This window comes from Passer montanus, unplaced genomic scaffold (assembly GCF_014805655.1).
Source record: "Passer montanus isolate IOZ18808 unplaced genomic scaffold, ASM1480565v1 scaffold189, whole genome shotgun sequence".
Taxonomy (NCBI): domain Eukaryota; kingdom Metazoa; phylum Chordata; class Aves; order Passeriformes; family Passeridae; genus Passer; species Passer montanus.
In genome coordinates, this window is record NW_024366381.1 from 304220 (window position 1) to 324763 (window position 20544).

A 20544-nucleotide genomic window follows, 5' to 3' on the forward strand; every position below is an offset into this window, starting at 1 on the left:
CTTGGAGCCACCTGGGACAGTGGAAGGTGTCCCTGCCATGGCAGGGGTTGGAATGACATGATCTTTAAAGTCCCTTCCGACCCAGATTGTTCTGTGGTTCTCTGATCTTTCAGAGAAGATTTTTAATTTTGTATTCATTAGAATGGGGGGAAAAAAGCCATAATTCCTTAGAAAGGGAAATATCCATGGAGGTGGGACATAACTCTCCACCTCCTAACTGGGACTGTGTTTCCTGCTCAGGTACCTTGTCTGAGGAAGACTGGAAGCCACCACTCCCTGCTTATGACTTCCTTAAGATGATGGAGCCATCCGTGCCTGAGCTGTCCCCTCACCCCGGGGACACCCCGGCACAGCACCGGCCCAGAACCGCCGGAGGGGACACTGCTGGAGGGGACAGTGCCGCCCGGGAGGAGCCGTCCCAGCAGAGCACGGCAGAGGAAGCCGGTGTCCCTGGGAGGGGCCTGCGGGGGACAGCCCCGAGGCTGGCAGCCAGGGACAGGCAGGGCAAGAGGCACAGCGAGCTCTGAAAGTTGCTGTGGGGACAGGTGTGGGGCTGCCCTGAAAGCCTGGCACTTTCCCAGCCTTTCCTCCAAGGAGAGAAGAGGTTTCAGCTGTCAAGGAATGGTGACAGGAAAAGCCACTCCCTGCTGCTGAGTGTTGGGAGCTCATCAAGCAACAAGTTAAACTGAAAAGACAATTCAGCCCTGCTCTGTAGATCCCCCAAGTCTCAGAGTCACTTCAGTTGCCCCTCATCAGGAAGGAGTGAGTGATTGCAACTTAAAAAGCCCATTTCTCTCCTCCCTGATTGCCAGAGAAGCTCTACTGATGTGTGACAGAAAGTCCTGCAATTCCATCTGCTTTGGAACCCTGTGGAGCCAGCATTCCAGTTGTGTTTACACCTGACTTGTGACCTGAATTCATGTGTTCATCCTCACAGGGGAGAAGAGGGATCTGCTCAAAGCAGATTTATTCCAGAAGCCAGAGCTCAGGTCACACAACAGTCCTGAATAGCTGGGACAGAGCTCTGCCAGCAAATCCCAAGGGTGGGCAGGTTGGGAGATGGCTTTCCTCACTGCTGGCATTTTCTTGGTCACAAGCCCAGGGGCTATTTGCAGCCTCCATTTGTCTTTGCTCTCAGTGACAGCAGCAAGGTTGGTGCCTCCTGAGCTGGGAATGGTGCAGGGAGCAAGGTCTGTGGAAAGCTGAGTGCTGTGGAAGAGGGGAGGGAGATGAAGGGCAAGCCTGGACCCTTCCAAGGTGGGATGGAGATGCTTCACATCCAAAGTTTAAGTGGGGAGAAGTGGATTTCCAGCCTCTGCACATCTGGGACAAGAAATGGCAGAGGATTAAAAGCAGATGGTCTTTAAAGTCCCTTCAACCTGAACCATTTAGGGTTCCATGACCATCCCTTGAATGAAAACCTCCCTTCCACAGCACTGCTGAGATGTGCTGGGAGAGTCAGATCCTCTTCCTACTCCTTAAGGCTCTGAAAAATTACTGGGAAGAGGAAAAAAATCCTGGTAAGGGACTGCTGAGAGCATTGCAAACTCAGTATTTCTGATTCTGCAAGCAGCACACGTGGCTGTGAGTCTTTTGAAATACCCAGAAATAGATCATTAGTCCTGGGCTGTCCTGGAAGCCCTTAATTGAGAGAGACCATTTTTGGAGTGAGTGACAGGCTTTGAGCCAAAATGTATGTATTTAAAGGAATAAACTGCAGCCTGCTGATCAGAGGCATGGTTCCCAGGGGAAGGGTGTGAGCAGATCCTTCGTGTGTTCCCGTCATTCCTCTGCTCCACGAGGTCCTTACGCTGCTGGGTTCCATAAACTGAACATTGCTCACTTCCCCTGCTGTCCCTGGTCATCAGCATCGAGTCCCAGGATGGGTTGGGTTGGAAGAGACCTTAATTCCCTTCCCATCCCACCCCCTGCCATGGCAGGGACACCTCCCACCATCCCAGGCTACTCCAAACCCCATCCAGCCTGGCCTTGGGCACTTCCAGGGATCCAGGGGCAGCCACAGCTGCTCTGGGCACCCTGTGCCAGGGCCTCCCATCCTCACAGGCAGGAATTCCTTCCCAAAATCCCATCTAACCCTGCCCTCTGGCAGTCTGAAGTGCAATAATTGGGTTTTTCCTTGCATCTTAAATAAACTCCATCTCCAGCAGGCTCCTCTGCATGTTTTGGGTGCTGGGAGCAGGGGGCCTGGTCGGGTACCCCTCCTCAGCAGCAGGATCCTTTCCTTCCCCCGGGTTTGGAGGAGCATTCCCACGTCCCTGCTCTTGTCCACGTGTCCCTTTCCAGCCATCCCCTTCTCCGGTGCAGGGCTGGGGCAGGAGTTGGTCAGCAGGGGTCAGTGCCACATCTCCGTTGGGGCTTTGCTGTTCCCCGCCTCTCCCAGTGCTGCTGGACTGAGGCTGGAGCGTCCCCCCGGAGCGCTGGGGGTCGGGAGCAGCTTCCAGGGGGATCCTGTGGGGATGCTGCCTCATGGGGGCCGAGCCTGGACAGTGCCAGCCCTGCTGGCTTCATCCCCAACACCAGCAGTGGGATCCATCAGCTCCAGCGCCCCGGGCTGGGCTGGGATGCCCAGAGCCCTGAGCTGAGCCCACCTTGCAGGTGCCAGCACAGGGACTTGGGAAGGGATGTGTTTATCCATGTCCCGTCAGTGCCAGGACCCAGCTGGACTGCCAGCTCTGGGTTTGCCAGCTCTGGATGCAGGTCATGGTCCTGGACCACATCAGGTGCCTTGGAGTTTAGTGGGGTTTTATTTCTCATTACTAAATGTCTTTTCCACTGTGTGGCCCAAAAAGGCACTCAGGGAAATTCATGTGCCAGGTCATGTATGGAGAGGAGAAAATATTAGGGATACTGAGGGCAGTTTGATGGGGGTCTGCATCCCAAAATTTCCTCAGCCACCAGGGGAAATGCTCCAGCACTTGGCTGTTTCCAACAACTCCAGCTCTAGGGGCAAAGCAGGGCAGAAAGAAACACTCTGAGGGTGTTTATGGAATCAGAGCCACAGAGTGGTTTGGGCTGAAAGGAACCTTTAAAGGGCATCCAGCCCAACCCTGCCATGGCAGGGACACCTTCCACTGGACAAGGCTGCTCTGATTCCATCCAGCATGGCCTGGAATGACAGCCTTGGTGAGAAGTGAGCCAGAGGAGGCAGGGGAGCAGCTGTGAGGGACAGTGATTCCCTCTGGAGTGGGACCTGTCCTGTCCCAGGGGGCTGAGGAGCAGGGTCTGTCCTGTCCCAGGGGGCTGAGCAGGACCTGTCCTGTGTCATGAGGCTGAGGAGCAGGGTCTGTCCTGTCCCAGGGGGCTGAGGAGCAGGGTCTGTCCTGTGTCATGAGGCTGAGGAGCAGGGTCTGTCCTGTCCCAGGGGGCTGAGGAGCAGGGTCTGTCCTGTCCCAGGGGGCTGAGGAGCAGGGTCTGTCCTCCACACAGAAGCCAGCAGGGTTTTCGTGCTCATCAGCCTCCCTGTGTCAATGCTGCTGCTCAAGTGAGGTGAGATCACCAGGGACACTGATGTTATCAGCTCCCTCTTCAGCCATTTAACAATAAAAGTCATGTTTGGATAAACCACAGCTCTGTCTTCCTCTGCAGGCTCAGCTCAAGATTTCCTGGCTGATATGATCAAGTGCAGCTTCAGAGCAAACTCTTCTTCTGGTGGGACTTCTTTTCAGCAGATATTTGGATGTGCTTCAGGAGCCTTTCAAGGGGTGCTTAAATTATCAGAAGATAAAACAAAGATACACACACACACACCCAAAAAAGGATTATGTGCTTGTCCTGAAAGCAAAACAATTTATTGTCCAAAACAACAGGAAATTCTCCATGCACTCCTTGTTGGGCCCTTCCAGCTCAGGATATTCTGTGATTCTCTGATCTGTCCCCATCCTTAAGGAATCCCGCAAAGGCAGGCTGGCAGCAGTGCTCACTACAGGGCAGAGGGAATATTTAGTGTGTCTGTTGTGCTTTCCACATTTAAAAGCTTTTAGAGGGAGTGGTCTCCAAACCGTGGGACTTTGGAAGCAGTCACGGCATTCCTTCCATGTTTTCCACCCTTTGAGCAGAAGCAGGGTGCTGAGAGACAAGCCCTTATCTTGGAACGTGGATTTTCCAAGTTGGCTGAGAATTTCCAAATTCCCAGCCCATCCTGGACCACTGATGAGCAGCCACAGTTCCTCCCAAGGATCCTCATTCCCTGGCCAGGCTCTGGTCTGGGATACAGCTGCAGGATGGCAGGAGAGGTGGCTGCAGCAGGGAGGAGGCAGGACAGGAGATGCTGCCAGCCAGGAGCAGGGCCACGGGAAGGACAGATCTGCCTGGACACATTCCAGCAGGATGTGGAGCAGGACAGGACCTGGTGAGCTGGCTGGTGTCCCCTGGTGCCTGGAGCTGGGTGGGGACAGGCAGGCTGGCAGGGCTGGGGACAGTGAGAACCAGTCCCTCCATCCCAGCAGGTGGCTCAGCCTGGCAGAGATGCTTTCCCTGCGGGGCAGGTTCATCTCCCTGCCCTGGAGCTCCCGCCCCTGCCGCAGGGCCCTGGGCCCGGGAATGTTTGTCCGGAGCTGCTGCCCAGGGTGTCTGGAACAGGCTCCTCCAGACCTCAGCCCGCCCCCGGGGACATCCAGGGTGATGCAATCCGTCCTGGTGCCCTGCATGTGTTCTGTGTGCCCTTGGCATCGCCCGAGGGGATGGAGAAGGATCCTGCAGCTGCCTGGTGTGTCCATCACTGGCAGTGTCCCCTCCCCAGCGTGTCCCCAACCCAGTGTGTCCCCAACCCAGTGTGTCCCCTCCCCAGTGTGTCACCTCCCCAGTGTGTCCCCTCCCCAGTGCATCCCCAACCCAGTGTGTCCCCTCCCCAGTGTGTCCCCTCCCCAGTGTGTCACCTCCCAAACCAGCTCCCCGAGCCCACACAGTGCCCCTGCTGCCTGTCAGTGTGAGGCAGGTGCTGGGGACCAAGCAGGGGCAATCTGGGGACAGACAGACAGATGTTGGTGCAGGGGTGGGATGGGAAGCAATTGATGCCATAGTGGCAGGGTTGGAGGTGGCTGAGGAGCTGAGCTGGGGACAGGAGGGTGCAGGTGCAGGATGGAGCTGGGATGTGGGATTAGGGGTGCTGGCTGAGCAGGGTGGGGTTCCTTACAACTCTTCCACCTGGTACTTCCATTGCTAAAAATACAAATGGCCCAGGAAAGTACCCCCAGCCCCCAAGCTGTTGTTTGCAGAGTGGCCAGGATGGGATGTTCGTGCCCAACATGGGCAGGAGTTGGGTCTCAAGGACACCACGGGCTTCATCCTCCTGGATGGGGACTGGGATGGAGCTGGGAAGATCAATCCAAACCAGCTCCTCACAGAACCCCTTCTCTCTGTATTTTCATTCCCACAGACGTGCTCCACCTCCAGCCTGTGCTGGCACTGCACCCACAGCTCTGCTCTCCTGCCCCAATCCCAAACCAGGTCCGTGCAGGATCCTCACTGCTCCTGACTCCCAGGCTGTGGTCGAAGTCAAAGCTGGAAGAGCAGCAACCACCATGGACCATCCCACAGCGATCCCTTCCCAGTGCTTTTCCTGCTTCTCCCAAAAAGCAGGAGCCCCCAGGGTTCCTTGGGGCCGTGGAGGGAGCAGGAGTGGCACGTCCCCTTGGGGACATTGCTGTTCTTTGTCCATTGTTCCCTCTTGGCTCAGTGGAGCCGCCGTGGAGACGGGGAGCGATAAGTGGGGAGAGGGCAGCGCTCGGTTCCTGCTCCCCGACAGGTTATTTCCCGACCTCTCCTTAGGTAAACTCAGCCCTTCACCTCCCCCAGAGTTTGCTTTGCTCTCCCTCACCCCTCCAGCACGGCGTGGGGCCCAGGAGGGCAGCCTGGCTCTATTAATAGCCCCTGGAATTGCCAAATCCCTGCCGTGTGTTGAAAGAGTGGCTGCGAGCCCGTGATTCAGCTCCGTGGTAACGCACGGGACGGTTCCCCAGCATGGCTGGGGTGGGAAAGCTCCCAGCTCTGCTCCAGCCCTGCAGGGCAAGCTGGGCTCTGCACTGGGGAGGGGAGATGCCCCTCAGCTGGGATTTCTTGGCTTGCTGGCGACACACATGGTCTTTATTGCTAAACTCGATGGTGTTCTCTGCATTGGCCCCTGCCCGAGCTCGCTCTGCACAGGGAGTACAATCCAGGGATCCACAAAGAGTGAAATCCAGGAGCCTCAGAGAGGGCAAAGCCATGGGATCACGGAATGCTGGAACCATTTCAGTTGTAAAAAACCTCTAAGATCATCGAGTCCATTCCCCCAGCACTGCAAAGTCCCACCAGTTCATGTCCCCACGTGCATCCACAGAGTTTTTAAATCCCTCTGGGGATGGTGGCTCCACCACTGCCATGGGCAGCTCTGCCAGTGCTTGGCAACCCTTTCCACAAAGAAATTTTTCCCAATATCCAGTCTAAACCTCTGCTGGAGTGACTTGAGGCTGTTTTTTCCTGTCCCCAGGGCTGAAGAAGGCTCTTGGGGTTGCAATCCACAGCAAGGCTATCCCAGCCTTGCTCCATGAGCAGTCCTGCCTGGAGGAGAGGGGAGAGCATCTCCTCAGGCTCCTGCTGAGTTTGAAGTCTTGGACCCTCCTTAAGCTGGGCTTGTGAGTGACTCACACTGGGGGTGGGAGCTTTGCAGGGCTGAGGTGACTCCCTGTGGATGCTGGACCTGCTGTGGGGACATGGGAGAAGTGACCTGGGGAGAGGTGGGATCCTGGATATGGAAGCACCAAGGATGCTGCAGCTGGGGGAGTTCAGCTTAGCACGGCAGGGAGCCCCAGCTGTGAGCAGGGCCAGGCACCAACACCAAGGCAAATATTTGGAAAGGCATTTGCTGCCCAAAAATAGCTGGAAAAGCTTTCAGGAGCAAAGTTGGAGCTGTGTCTGTGGGCAGCAGCCAGAGTCCCCCAGCCTAGGGCAGCTCCCAGACACAGGGGACAGAGATGGGAAAGGGGAATGACCAACATCTGTCCATTAATGACCCTTTCTATGGCAGGGGGGGATCTGTGGGGCTTCTTTTGGGGACATCCCATCCCATGGACCTGGAAGCTGAATAGGGGAAAAGTAGCATCATCCTCCTTGTCCATACAGGGGTGCTGAAATGTGGGTACCAGCATCCAGATAATCTCATTTGCTTCCAGGAATCAGCACCTTTGGATTCAAAGGGGCTGTGTGCTTTTGGAGGGCACAAGGTGACAGAGGGATGGAGCAGATTCCCCACTCCAGGCTGGAAAACACCAGCTCAGAAACACCCACCCACTCTTGGACAGCCAGCTCAGAAACCTCAGCCCGCTCCCACTGAGCCAGGGCTGGGTGTAAATCCAAGCAGGCAGCAGGGACAGGCACCAGGAACATCTGGGTGGGATTCCCTGCCAGGTGAATGTGTCCAGAGTCAAATCCTGCCTCTTCCTGAGCCATCCCTGGGGTCCTGCATTTCCCTCCTGCTGAATCCCACTGTCTCTCCCCAAATCCCTGCACACTCCCCAGGAAGGGCACAGCCCCCAAAAGGACACAGGGTGGGTGACAACACCCAGCTCCAGGTGTTGGCAGTGAGCTAAGAGGACAATCAGGGTGGGAGCAACCAGTTTGAGTCACCTGGCTGCTGTCCCCTCCTGGGTCCCCACCCTGGTGACACTCATCCTTCCTCCTCCTTTCAAGAAGAACATGATAAATACAAGCTGGCAACTCTGGCACGCCATCCTCAGGGACTCTGGCTCCTGGGGGACACCAGCTGAGGACCCCAGAGGGACAAATCCCAGAAGCTCCAGGTCTCTTGGCTCTCCTGCAGCCCCTTGCTCTTCCCCTCAGCTGGGAGGAGGAGCACTGAGGCTCCAGGGGCTCCAGGGGCAGCAGGATCCTGTTTCATTCCTTCTCCTGCTCTGAGGCCAGGCTGAGCTCCTCACGGAGCCCTCCCTACCAGGGATGCACTCAAAGGGCTTTTGGAGCTTAATGAAGTGCTGGCTTAATTATAGGGCTGGCTGTGACATCCCTGTGTCCCACCTGGCAGTGCTCCATGTTCCCACTCATCCCCATCCCTGGGGCAGCAGCAAAACCCAAAATCCATAAATAAAAAACCCAAACCCCACCTGTCTGTTTGTCCTCGCTCCATGATTTCCAGTTGGAGACAGGAGTTGGGAATGTCTGTGGCTTCCAGCTCGGACATGATGCTGCAGCCGTGGGTTGTTGGGTGTTGGAGCAGGGTGGGAGATTGGTCCCAAAAGGTTTGGAGGTGCCAACACCAATGCTGGGAATGGGTCAGCTCCTGTGTGGCACCATCCCCATCCCCAAGGACAGCAGGGTGTCTGCAGCAGAGACCCCCAGGGTGAGGTGGCATCCAGCCTGCCCTCTCCCTGTCCATCCAGAGGGACACCCAGCCCTTTCTCCCAGTCTGGAATTGCTGTGTGCAGCTTTCTGCCCCGGGGACAGATGTGTCCCTCACTCCAGCAGGACTGGGACACCCAGCAGGGACTGTCCCCGCTGCTGGGAGTGGCAGTCAGGGATCTCTCCCTGGGGACAGAGCAGCTCAGGAGAAAGCCATGGAGAGTGAAACGGGAGGGTGGGAATGTGATTCAGGCTGTGTCAGCCCAGGGCAGCACTGCCCTGGCCAGAGGAAATCCCTCCTGAATCACGGCCTGGGCAGTCCTGCGGCTTTTTGGGGCCGCGGTGACCCAGCGATGCCACCAAGCAGAGAGGGAGAGGGGACACTGCCAGCTGCCAGCGTCACTCCTGCTTGGCAGCCTGGCCATGAGGATGCAGGGAGGCAGTGAGATTCCAGGGATGACACACAGGTCACCAAAGTGCTGCCTGGGCTGAGGAAGAGGCAGAGCTGGAATTTTCCCCAGCAGGGATTTCTCTCTTCCTTTCTCTCAGCCAGCAGCACAGCTTTAAGGAGTCTGCTCCAGCTGGGACAGGTCTCACATATTTTACTTTATCTGACTTTACTCTGCAGTCTGATTCCCAGGGAAAGGCTTCCCAGCCCAGCCCAGCCTGGCTCCTGATGGCAGAGCTTCAACTATTCCTCATGTCCTGCCGTGTCAGAGGGACCAGCTGGCTGCAATTCCCAGCTTTTCCCCCTCAGAGGACATCCCCTGGATCCCTTGGCCCCACAAGGTGTGTTCCTCACCCATGGATAAATCCCTGGATAGCCCCCAAGTGCCTTGGGGGTGGGGGTCCCTTCAGGAAGGGGCTGGGTTGGCTTTTGGGAATCACCAGCTGAAGGTTGTTCTGTCTTCCCTTGTCCTTGGACTTGTTCCCTAAACCCCAGCTCATGTCTGCTGCTGGAGACGAGCTACAAAGAGACTTCCAGCGTGAGCCAGCAGGGCCAGCCCTACACATTCCTGTCCCCCAGCAGCTCCCCAAGCAGATCTGTCTTTAGGATGTGAGTTAAGGCCATTTAATACAAGCCTCCTGTTGTCCATTTCCTTTGGGCGTCCTCAGCTTTCCATGATTTTTTTTTTTCTTGAGCAACATCCCTCTGAGATCCTGGGGATGGTTGGGAGCTGAGTCATCAGATGAAGGACTGTGTGACTCTGCTCTGCTGTCTCCCACTCCGTGCATCTTCCCTGATCCACCACAGTCCAAACTCCTCTGTGCTCCCACCCTCCATTGCAGGAAAACGAGTGGTGCTGGGCACATCCCTGGTATCCAGGGCTGGAGCCAGGCTGGGAGAGCTGGCTCCCGGCCCCTGCCCCCTCACCGTGACCTCTCCTGCCCTGCCCTGCTCTCACACCAGGCTCTGTGGATTTTCCAGCTGTTGCTCTGCCTTGGGAATGTCCCACAAACTGGATTTTCAGCCAGCTCCTTGTCCCCTTCCACCCTGGCTGTCAGTCCCTGGAATGTGGCTCCCTGTGGGGACACCCAGCTCCCCTCAGCTGCTGCCACCCCCTACAGACCCCCTCAGAGGGACAGCGACCTCCAAGCAGGACAAGGACCCTCCCAGAGGGGTTCAGACCCTCTGTGAGGATGAGAACCCCACAGTGGCTCCCTACAAGGACAGGGATCACACACAGGAGAGCAGGGACCCTCCTGTTAGGGTTTAGGGTCCAGCACAAGGATCTCACAGTGACCCCCCCAAGACGGGGTCTGTCCTGCAAGGATGGGGACCCCAAAAGTGTCCCCTGTTAGTTATGGCCCTGTGGACTGCCAGCAGCTTTCCACTCTCAGGAAGGAGCCAGCAAATCCAAGCAGGGGTGAAAGGGCAGTTAAATAGGATTTTAAAAATGCCCTGGGCACTGCTGTGTGAAGGAAAGTCTGAGAGAAAACATGCCCTCAAGAAGAAATCCTCCCTGGCTTAGCACTTCCTTCTAAAAACACACAATGACTTCAGAAAAATGTGAGAAAACACATTCTCCCTCCCTGGAGGAGAGAGAAAAAACAGAGAAAAGCAGCAATGTGATGGTGTTCGGTGGCTGAACCTCAGTCCTTGTCCTGCCAGGGGTGGCAATGTGCTCCAGGGGCTTTGGGGGGGCAGGCTGGAGGTGTGGGGGCACTGGCAGCAGATATCCCTGGGAGCACCTCTGCAATGCCCAGGCAGAGCTGGCACCCCTCAAAAAGCTGCCAGGTGCTCAAAATTTGCTCCAATGCTCCTGAACAGAAGGATGTGCCACCTCTCGAAGGAGATTATTGAGTATAACCCTTGTAAATCCTGGTTTCTTCCAACAACATTCATCCCAGCCATGAACAATTTGGGGAACAGCTCTCATGAAGCTCTGAGAAGTGCTGGGCACCGTGGGAGCCCTGGCTGCTGGAAGCTGAGCCCAGTTTGTCCGTGCTGCAGTTGGAAGGGGCACCACGGCAGGAAAACGCCCAGGGAGGCAGAACTGGCCTGGATTGAGCAGAAACTCCAACAAGGAGGAAAGTGCTGAGCAAACCACTTGGGGAAGGGTCTCTCTGAGGGGGAAGGAGCTGCTTGAAGCAGCAGATGTCCTGCCCTGGGTGTGCTGGTGGTTGGTTTTGATCCCTGAACGCCCTCAGGCACGTCAGGGTTCTGTGCTTTGCTGTCCTGGGATGCTCCCAAAGCCCTCAGCAGCACCAAGCCTCCAGTTCCCAGAGCATCCTGCAGGGAATGCTGAGGTTCCCAGGGCTGATTGGCTGCTAAAATTGGGGAATGAAAAAGGTAGTGAATGGAGGGATGATGGCAAAATGCCACACACTGAAACCAGCCAGGCACAGCAATTCCAGTGCTCAGACACACCAGGACAGAGCCTGGAAGCTTTTCCCTTGTCCTCTTTCCCCTTTGTCCTTTGCCCTTTCCCCTTTTGTCTTCCCCTCCCCATTCCCTTCCCCTTTTCCTTGTCCTCTGTCCCCTGTGCCCTGTCCCCTGCCCCCTCTTCCTTTCTCTTTTCTCTTGCCCCTTTTCCCCTTTCTCTTCCATTCCCCTGACCTCCTTCCCCTTTTCTTTGTTCCCTGTCCCTTGTTCCCTTTCCACCTTCTCTTGCTCCATTTCCCCTTCCCCATTTCTCTTCACCCTTTTCCTTCCCCATTTCTCTTCACCCTTCCCGTGTCCCTGTTCCCTTTTCCTCTCCCTTTTCACCCTTCCCTTGTCCCTGTTCCCTTTTCCTCTCCCTTTTCACCTTTCCCTTGTCCCTGTCTCCTTTTCCTTTCCCTTTTCACCCTTCCCTTGTCCCTGTCCCCTTTTCCTTTCCCTTTTCACTTTTCCCTTGTCCCTGTCCCCTTTTCCTTTCCCTTTTCTCCTTCCTCTCCCCCATCCCCACCCCCTTTCCCTTGTTTCCCATCCCTTATCCCCCTTCCCTTTTCTCCTGCCCCCTTTCCCTGTGTCCCCCCTCTTTGCAGAGCTGTAAATAGGGATGGTTTGTAAACAAGGAGGATTTCAGAGGCTCCTTGTCCCCTCAAGGCCATTGTCCCTGGAAGGAGGGATTCCAGGAACAGCCCCAGGGGGCCCCGGCTGCCCGGGACGAGGATGAGGATGACCCTGGGAGGAAGCAGGAGCACTCCAAGCTTTCCAAAACTGCTGCCTGACGCGATCATTCCAAGATGATGAGCAGCTTCCTCCAGCAGCCCCAGGGAGCTCTGGCAGAGCCCCTCAGCAGGGCAGGGGCTGTTCCTGCCTTCCCCAGCCCTGATTTGCTGGCAGGGCTCATCCTGATGGATCTGTGGCTCAATCCAAGCTCTGCAGGGCCCTCAGAGAGACCTCCCAGCTCAATTCCCAGCCCCAGTTGCATGGAAAAGGTCTGGAGCAGAGGAAGCAGCAGCTGCTCATGACAAATAAATGTTGTCTCATGTACACATCCCCTCCCCATGACAAACCCCACTGCTCTGCGGGGCCAGAGCTCTGGTAGCACGAATGTCCAGGGATAAACAGGCTCCAAACCTCCTGGAGCAGCTTCTTGTAAACAGAGACGTTTTCTTTTTAACTCTGTTCAAAACTCTGTCTGCTTTGATGTTTCACATCTGGGCTGGCCCTCACCATTTCCTCCTGCCCCCACAGGAGCAGATGGACAAAGCCTTTGTCCCTGCTGTGGTGTTTGGGGCAGGGGGATCCCAAAAAATGGTGGATTCATCCATCCCAGTTCTGCCAACCACTGCTGTGCTGCTTGTCCAGCACCTTCCAGGTGCAGAGGGAGGAGGGTGGTGCTGGAATGGGTCTGGGGAGGGTGATTTGCTCATGGAGCTCTGGGGGGTTCTCCCAGCCCCATTTCCAGCACCACGGAGGGGAAACTGAGGCAGAACACCCATAGAATCCCAGAATGGTTTGGGGTGGGAGGAATCTTAAAGCTCATCTCATTCCAACCCCTGCCATGGGCAGGGACCCCTTCCACCATCCCAGGCTGCTCCAACCTGGCCTTGGACACTTGCTGGGATGGGACGTGCCAGACCTGAGGGCTGGGATTTTGACTATTGCAGGAGCTCACTCACAGCCCAGCCGCTCAGAAAAGCAAGATTTCCAGGTGGTTTTTCAGAGGGTTTTTTTTAATTCAGCCACAAAATGGCACCTTCTGCATCTGGGGCAGCCCAGCGGGAGCCACAACGAAACCACAGCCCCAGCCCTGGCACATAAAACCCTACAAAGATTTATGGCCTGACTTGCTTGGCAACCCCAGCACCTTTGCTCTCCTCCTCACATGAGCTCAGCTCACGAGGAGGCTGATGGGGTTCTGAATTTTCCTAATAATATGTTTTTTTGGGAGAGGTCACAGGATGGTGAGAGATCCACCCCACCCCACGATGCCCCGAAGCTTTTATGGCCCCTATAAAATCCAGATGCTCCACGAGAGTTTGACACTGTTTAGTCTCTTGGTTTGGAAGATGTAGGTCGCTTTGGGAGCAGCAGATGGGCTGCATTCCCCTGCGGATTTGATGGACGTGGATGTTTGCACACTGCAGGGAAATCCAGTTTAAAAAAAAGCAGCCTGGCATGGGAAAGGCTGGCGACATCCAGGAGTGTCCCCAGCACACTGCCCGCCCCAGGCTGCCAAAAGGGACACGAGCTGCCCCTTCCAGAGCTCTGGAAAAGCCCCTGGGCACCGGGGAGGTGTGATCCCACCCTCCCTGCCGGGTGCATGGGGAGGGAGGATGTAAATTCCCTCACACCTCTGGAGGCTCCTCAGGGACAGGACTTTCTCCGGGGGCGAGTGCACAAACCAGCCCCTCCCTGCCCCACTCACAGCCGCTGTATTTTTAGCTCCACGTCCCAGTCAGCCTTGGAAAACTTTCCCTTCTTTTTGTTTTTGGTGGCTTGTGGATCAGCTGGGAGCTCTGGCTGGATTTTTCCCAGTCCCTCTGGTTGGTTTTGTGCTTGGATGTGTTCCAGCTGGAGGGGGGACTCTGGGGGCTCTGATCCATCCAGGCCTTTGCCCGTGAGTGTATTTGGGATAAAGGATGGAGCAGGGAATAGCAGGGATACAGGATTCAGGGGTACAGAGAAACAGGAATTCATGGATACAGGGATTCAGGAATACAGGAATTCATGGATACAGAGATTCAGGAATTCAAGGATTCAGAAATACAGGGGTACAGGGATTCAGGAATTCAGGGATACAGGGATTCAGGAATTCAGGAATTCAGGAATTCAGGGATACAGAGATTCAGGGGTATGGGGATTCAGGAATTCAGGGATACAAGGATTCAGGGGTACAGGGATTCAGGAATTCAGGGATACAGAGATTCACAGATAGAGGGATTCTGGAATTCAAGGATTCAGAAATACAGGGGTACAGGGATTCAGGAATTCAGGAATTCAGGGATACCGAGATTCAGGGGTACAGGGATTCAGGAATTCAGGGATACAAGGGCCCAAGGATTCAGGGATTCAGTGATAGAGGGATTTAGGGATACAAGGATAGAGGGATTCAGGAATTCAGGGATAACAGAATTTAGGGATTCAGGGACACAGGAATTCAGGGATTTGGGAATTCAGGGATTCAGGGATATAGGAATTCAGGAATTCAGAAATTCAGGGATACAGGGATTCAGAGATTCAGGAATTCAGGGACACAGGGGTCCAGGAATTCAGGGATTCAGGAATACAAGGGTTCAGGAAAATAGGGATTCAGGGATACAAGGATTCAGGGATTCAGAGCTACAGGGGTACAGGAATTCAGGAATTCAGAAATTCAGGGATTCAGGGGTTCAGGAATTCAGGGATTCAGGGACACAGGGGTCCAGGAATTCAGGGATATAGAGATACAATGACTCAGGGATACAGGGATTTGGGGATACAGGGATACAGGAATTCAGGGATTCAGGAATACAAGGATTCAGGGAAATATGGATTCAGGAATTCAGGGATTCAGAGCTACAGGGGCACAGGGATTCAGGAATTCAGGAATTCATGGATACAGGGACTCAGGGATACAGGGATTTGGGGATACAGGGATACAGGAATTCAGGGATTCGGGAATACAAGGATTCAGGGAAATAGGGATTCAGGAATTCAGGGATACAGGGGAACAAGGATCTGGGGAGTCAGGAATTCAGGAATTCATGGATACAGGGACTCAGGGATACAGGGATTCAGGAATTCAGGAATACAGGGGACCAGGGATACAGGGGTGCAGGGATACAGGGATTCAGGAATTCAGGGATACAGGGGAACAAGGATCTGGGGAGTCAGGAATTCAGGAATTCATGGATACAGGGACTCAGGGATACAGGGATTCAGAGATTCAGGAATTCAGGTGTACAGGGATACAGGAATTCAGGGATTCAAGAATTCAGGGATTCAGGGATACAGGGACACAGGGATTCAGGAGTACAGGGATTCAGGAATTCAGGGATACACAGACACAGGAATACAGGGGTACAGAGATTTAGGGATTCAGGGATACACGAATTCGGGGATACAGGGATTTAGGGATTCAGGGATATATGGATTCAGGAATTCAGAGATTCAGAGCTACAGGGGTACTGGGATTCAGGAATTCAGATATTCAGGGATACAGGAATACAGGGATACAAGGTTTCAGGAATTCAGGGATACAGGGGAACAAGGATTCAGGAATTCAGGAATTCATGGATACAGGGATTCAGAGATTCAGGAATTTAGGGGTACAGGGATACAGGAATTCAGGGATTCAGGAATTCAGGGATTCAGGGATGCAGAGACACAGGGATTCAGGAGTACAGGGATACACAGACACAGGAATACAGGGGTACAGAGATTTAGGGATACAGGAATTCAGGGATACAGGGATTTAGGGATTCAGGGATGCAGGGTCCAGCCCCACCCCAAGATCCTCCAGCTCACCCTCCCAGCACACTCAGCTCCACCTGTGAGGAAAAATGAGCAGCAGGAGAGCTGCAGCTCCATGGAATCGTGGAATATTTCGGGTGGAAGAGACCTGAAAGCCCATCTCGTTCCAGGTCCTGCCACGGGCAGGGACGCCCTGCACTAAACCAGGATGTTCACGCTGCTGTTTTCGTGTCAGAGGAAGAGAAAAACAGAGTTCCATGAGAAAACGTCTGGGCACAGCCCTCCTGAGTGAGGAGGTCACACCCAGAGCTGAAATAAATCTGCCAGGCCTGAGAAAGGGACACTTTATGGCAATCTGGGGAAAAGATGTGAGACCTTCACCCCGCTGCAGTGCTGAACCCAAGAGCCAGAATGAAAATTGTTGTTGTTGTTGTTCACACATTGCAAAAAAAAAGCTTGGAAATTCAAGGCTCTGCTGGGAGAGCTGGGAGTGCTCACTTGGAGAAGATTCCAGGGAGCCTTTAGAGCCCTCCCAGGGCCTGAAGGGGCTCCAGGAGAGCTGCAGAGGGACTGGGGACAAGGCATGGAGGGACAGGACACAGGGAATGGCTCCCACTGCCAGAGGGCAGGGATGGATGGGATACTGGGGAGGAATTCCTGGCTGTGAGGGTGGTGGGGCTGATGCAGGGATCCCAGCCCATGGGCTCCACTGCAGGATTCCCAAATAAAACTGATGTGGCACAAGGAATTTATGCCCACACAAAAGTTTGTTCTGGGTCTCTCAGGTGTGTTTGGTCTCACTTTAGGTGATTCTGCCCAGCCCTGCTGCTTCCAAGCTCTCAGAACCCCTCACAATGACAGGGAAAAGCCACAAATTACTCATTTTGGGTCTCAGTGTTGGGAACCAGGCTCTGATTTTAAGCCTTTGAAGTTTGGGATGCCACAAACAATCCCTGGAAAAGGCTGATCCCTCTTTCAGAATGGAATAATTCTGCTGTGGGGTGACCTGAAGGACTCAGGGGAAAGGTTTCACAGGAATATGTGGGGATGCAGAGGAGCAAAACCAGCTGCAAAAGCAGAAGGCAGCAGTGGTAAAGCCAAATGTGACATTTTCCTGTGTCATGGGAAGCCCTGGAACCACTGCAGAGCCAGATGGGAAGCCCAGCCATGCCATGTCCCCGTAAGTCACTTCCTTGGCTGATTAATTTAATCCAATTTAGCATGGATCACACCCTCTGGAGCTCAGGGAGGGTTCATGTGCCTGGAAAGGCAGCTCTGCTTTGCTTCCAGCATCCCAAAGGTCTGGAGCAGAAATTCCACAAGTGCTCTGCAGGCAATCTTCAAGGTCCCTTCCATCCCAAACCACTCCATGATTCCATGGCAGATTTTGGGCAAGGTCCCCACTCCCTGCACCCCCAGGCACTGTGGAAAGTCTCACCATTTTTAGGAAGCCTGAGGGACAGCTCTGTTGTCTCCAAGGAACAGCTCCTCCCTCCCTCCTGCCCCGCAGCAGATTCCCAGATGGAAATGCAGGATTAAAGACCTGCCTGGAGCTTCCCTGCGCCAGCAGGTTTCCGGTGTGGGAATAAAAAAGTCATTAAGGCTGGCACAGACAATGAAATGAAACTTTGTCATCGTGGATTTGAGCTGAGCAGATGCTGAGGGAGCTGATGAGAGGCAAATTAATTTGCTTTTTCCGAGGGCTCCTGCGTGACGTTAATAAAAGCAGCATTTTGTGCAGGCTCACGGCTCAGGATGCAGAGATTCCCAGTCCCCACAGAGCCCTGCTGAGGGCCCTTTTCTCCTCTGGAAGCAGTGAAAGGAGGAGTTTTTTTATTCCAGAGCCTGGGTGTAATCCCTGGCCAGCACAAAGATGTGTCCTGGCAAAGGGACTCTGCTTAAGGGGTTCCTCTCCTTGCAATCTCCCTTTTATTTCGGCACTGAATTTGATCCAAATCATTTCCCTGAGCCTGCCTGCCAGGATTGCTGCCCTGCTGGTGGGGACAGTGCCCCTCCTGCAGCAAAAAGCCAATCCCAGGGGATGGATGCTGGGAGGTTCTCTCCCAGCCCTGCATTTCCTGATGAGGAGCCACAAACCTCCCAAAAAAACCCAGCAGCCGCTAATTAGTGGTCAGCAGAGGAGCTGGGGGCTGGCAGGAGAGAATCCTTGGATTCTGGGAGAATCCTGCCTTTGGACTGTGCCACGGGTCCTGCTGGGCTCCCCTCCCACCCTGCCACATTCCCTGGCGCGCTGGTCCCTGCAGGATGAAACCTCCTTGCCATTTCCAACACTTTTCCCATTTTTAAAAAATGGTTTTTCTATCTTTTGCACTCCAGGCAGCCATTCCCTCTGGATTAGAGGAGAATTAGGCAACTGGTCCTGAAATTCCTGCGTGAGCAACCAGGTCATGACCATCCAGATAAATAAAGCTCAAGGACCCAAGGCTCTTCCTAAAGTTTTTGGCTCCTTTTCCAGCTGAGCACACCCTGAGACATGATGGGAGCCCCAAAACTGAACCCACAACGTGCTTTTCCTCCTGCTGTGGGCACGGCTGAGGGAATAATTTGGGAAGGGACCACTGTGCCCTCCCAGCGCTGGGTGGGATGGTGCCAAATTTGGGTTCCCAAGGTTGGCACCAGGATTCATGGCGTTCCATGGGTGTGGGGAGCACCCCAGCTTCACCCCCATGGGCAGGCACAGCTGGAAACCCCATCCCTAAAATTCCACACCCCCTCCAAAGCCCCCCCCAGCCATTTGGTGCTGCCAAAAACTCATCTGAGCAAGAGCAGCCCCTGGCTGGCATCTGCCCACACGCCTTTGGGAGGCCAGGAGACTTCCTGTGGACGTTGGCTGCCTGACAGAAGTGACCTCAATTCTGCCTTTTTTTAGGGTGGGTATTTTGGGGGTGGTGTTTTGATAACAGGTGGGAGCTGTGCCTGCCTCTCCCTGCCTGTGGGATGGGCAGGTTTTAGGGAAGAGCTCAGAGATGGTGGGGGGGAACTCTGTAGCTCTGGTAAAAAATGTCATTGTGGATGTGTAAAATACATTTTAGTGCCACTTTTTAGGAAATTGGAGGCAGCCACTTCCCCTCTCCTGCTGCCCTCTCCCCCCATTCCCGTGGTTTCATCCCACATCCAACACATTTCCTCCAGGAGCCAGATCTACCCTGAGGAGCATCACAAGCACAAACCCACGCATGATTCAGCAGGCTCCTCTGAGAGACATTTATTATTTAAATAATAACTATTTTATTTTTTATTTTTTTTAAACATCACCTCGACTCACAAACCACGGAAAAGCCCCAGACCTCGGCACCTTTGGGCTCCCTGAGCCTTATTATTTAAATAATAACTCTTTTTATTTATTTATTTTTAACATCACCTCGACTCACAAACCACGGAAAAGCCCCAGACCTCGTCACCTTTGGGCTCCCTGAGCAGAGCTGCAGCTCCCAAATGAGACTCCACACTGGGAATTGCACAAATGCCACTGGCTGTGCTGGATGCTGCTCAAATGGGAGCCACAAGGAAATTCCTAATGGCAGTGGTGGCCTTGGGATGTGGAGCTGGGTGCTCCTCATCCCAGTGGGAACGATCCCGGAGTCCCAAAGAGCAAGAGGAATCCCAGAAAACAAAATAGTGGTGCTGAAGGGGGCTGCCCAACGGGGCTGGATTGATGAGCTGGGTGGTTTTGCAGTTGTTTTTTTGCTTTTATTGATTTTTTTTTTGAGGTTTTATTTTAAATAAATATTCGTCCCAATCAAGGACAAACCCAAACCCCACCAGCAGCACCACCCTGGATGTGGGTGAAGCTCACGGCTGTGACCATTCCCTGGTCAGGCTCTTTATTCCCTTTGTTGGCTCTTGCAAAAATCACGGGACAAAGGGAATTTCCAAATGGGTGCTGAGGAGGGGCTGCTCTGCTCCAGCACAGCGCCAGGGAAATGCCAAAATTTGGCTTTTTTAGTACTTTGGTGCCCCTCAGGGACCCACCAGTGCCTAAAATCTCAGGGGTGTAGCACGGACAGACAGACAAACAGATATGAGCCCTGAAAAGTGCATCTCTTTAGGCAACCAGCCTAAAATAAGCGGGAATTTTTGAGGATACACTTCTCCCTTCCTCTCCTTCCCAATCCTCATGGATCTGGGGGTCCAGATGGGTGTTTGCAGCCACCCAGCCCCATCTCCAGGAGCTGGAGCTCTGCCTGCATCCCCAAAACCCCACGGAGAGCTTGCTGGGAAGCACACCAGCAGGAACCTCTGCTTCCCAACACCCCGCAGCCGTGGGGCTCCAACAAAACCCCCCAAGCCTCCCCAGCAGGGCTGAGCCCTCCTCCAGCCCTAAGGGCGCCAGCAGCACCCAGGGACTCGCCAGCCCTTCCAACCTGGTCCCACTAAAGGGGGACTGCACTTTTGTCCCTGTGAGAGGCCGCAGTGACTTCCCAGGTGACACCTGAGCCACCCCCAGTGTGCCCAGGCTGCAGAGCCACATCCTGGTGAGCCCTAAGGCAGAGCTTCACAGAATCACAGAATCACCAAGTTGGGAGAGACCCTCAGGATCACGGAGTCCAGCCCAGCCCCAGCAGCTCAACCCAGCCCTGGCCCCCAGTGCCACATCCAGGCTTTGTTAAACACCCCCAGGGATGGGGACTGCACCACCTCCCCGGGCAGCCATTCCAGAGCTTTATCACCTTTCTGGAAAAACCTTTTCCTGATACCCAGCCTGTATTCCCTTGGCCCAGCTGCAGGCTGTGTGCTCTGGGTGTGTCAGTGCCTGGAGACAGAGCCCAGCCCAGCTGAGCCCAGCACCTTCCAGGAGCTGGGCAGGGTGAGGAGGGCACCCCTGAGTCTCCTTTCCTCCAGGG

General features: G+C 54.6%; 1 protein-coding gene across 5 annotated transcripts in view; it reads left to right on the forward strand.

Annotated features, from left to right (window-relative positions):
* TXNDC16 (thioredoxin domain containing 16) overlaps positions 1-1846 on the forward strand; it is a 38722-nt gene extending 36876 nt beyond the window's left edge. For 4 of the 5 annotated variants that reach the window (XM_039705931.1, XM_039705928.1, XM_039705930.1 and 1 more), the window contains exon 21: positions 241-1846. In XM_039705931.1, coding sequence (XP_039561865.1) covers positions 241-527 — 287 coding nt within the window. In that variant the 3' untranslated portion in view covers positions 528-1846. The remainder of the gene's footprint in view (positions 1-240) is intronic. The other variant, XM_039705932.1, reaches the window with a different exon arrangement.
* The last annotated feature ends 18698 nt before the right edge of the window (positions 1847-20544 follow it).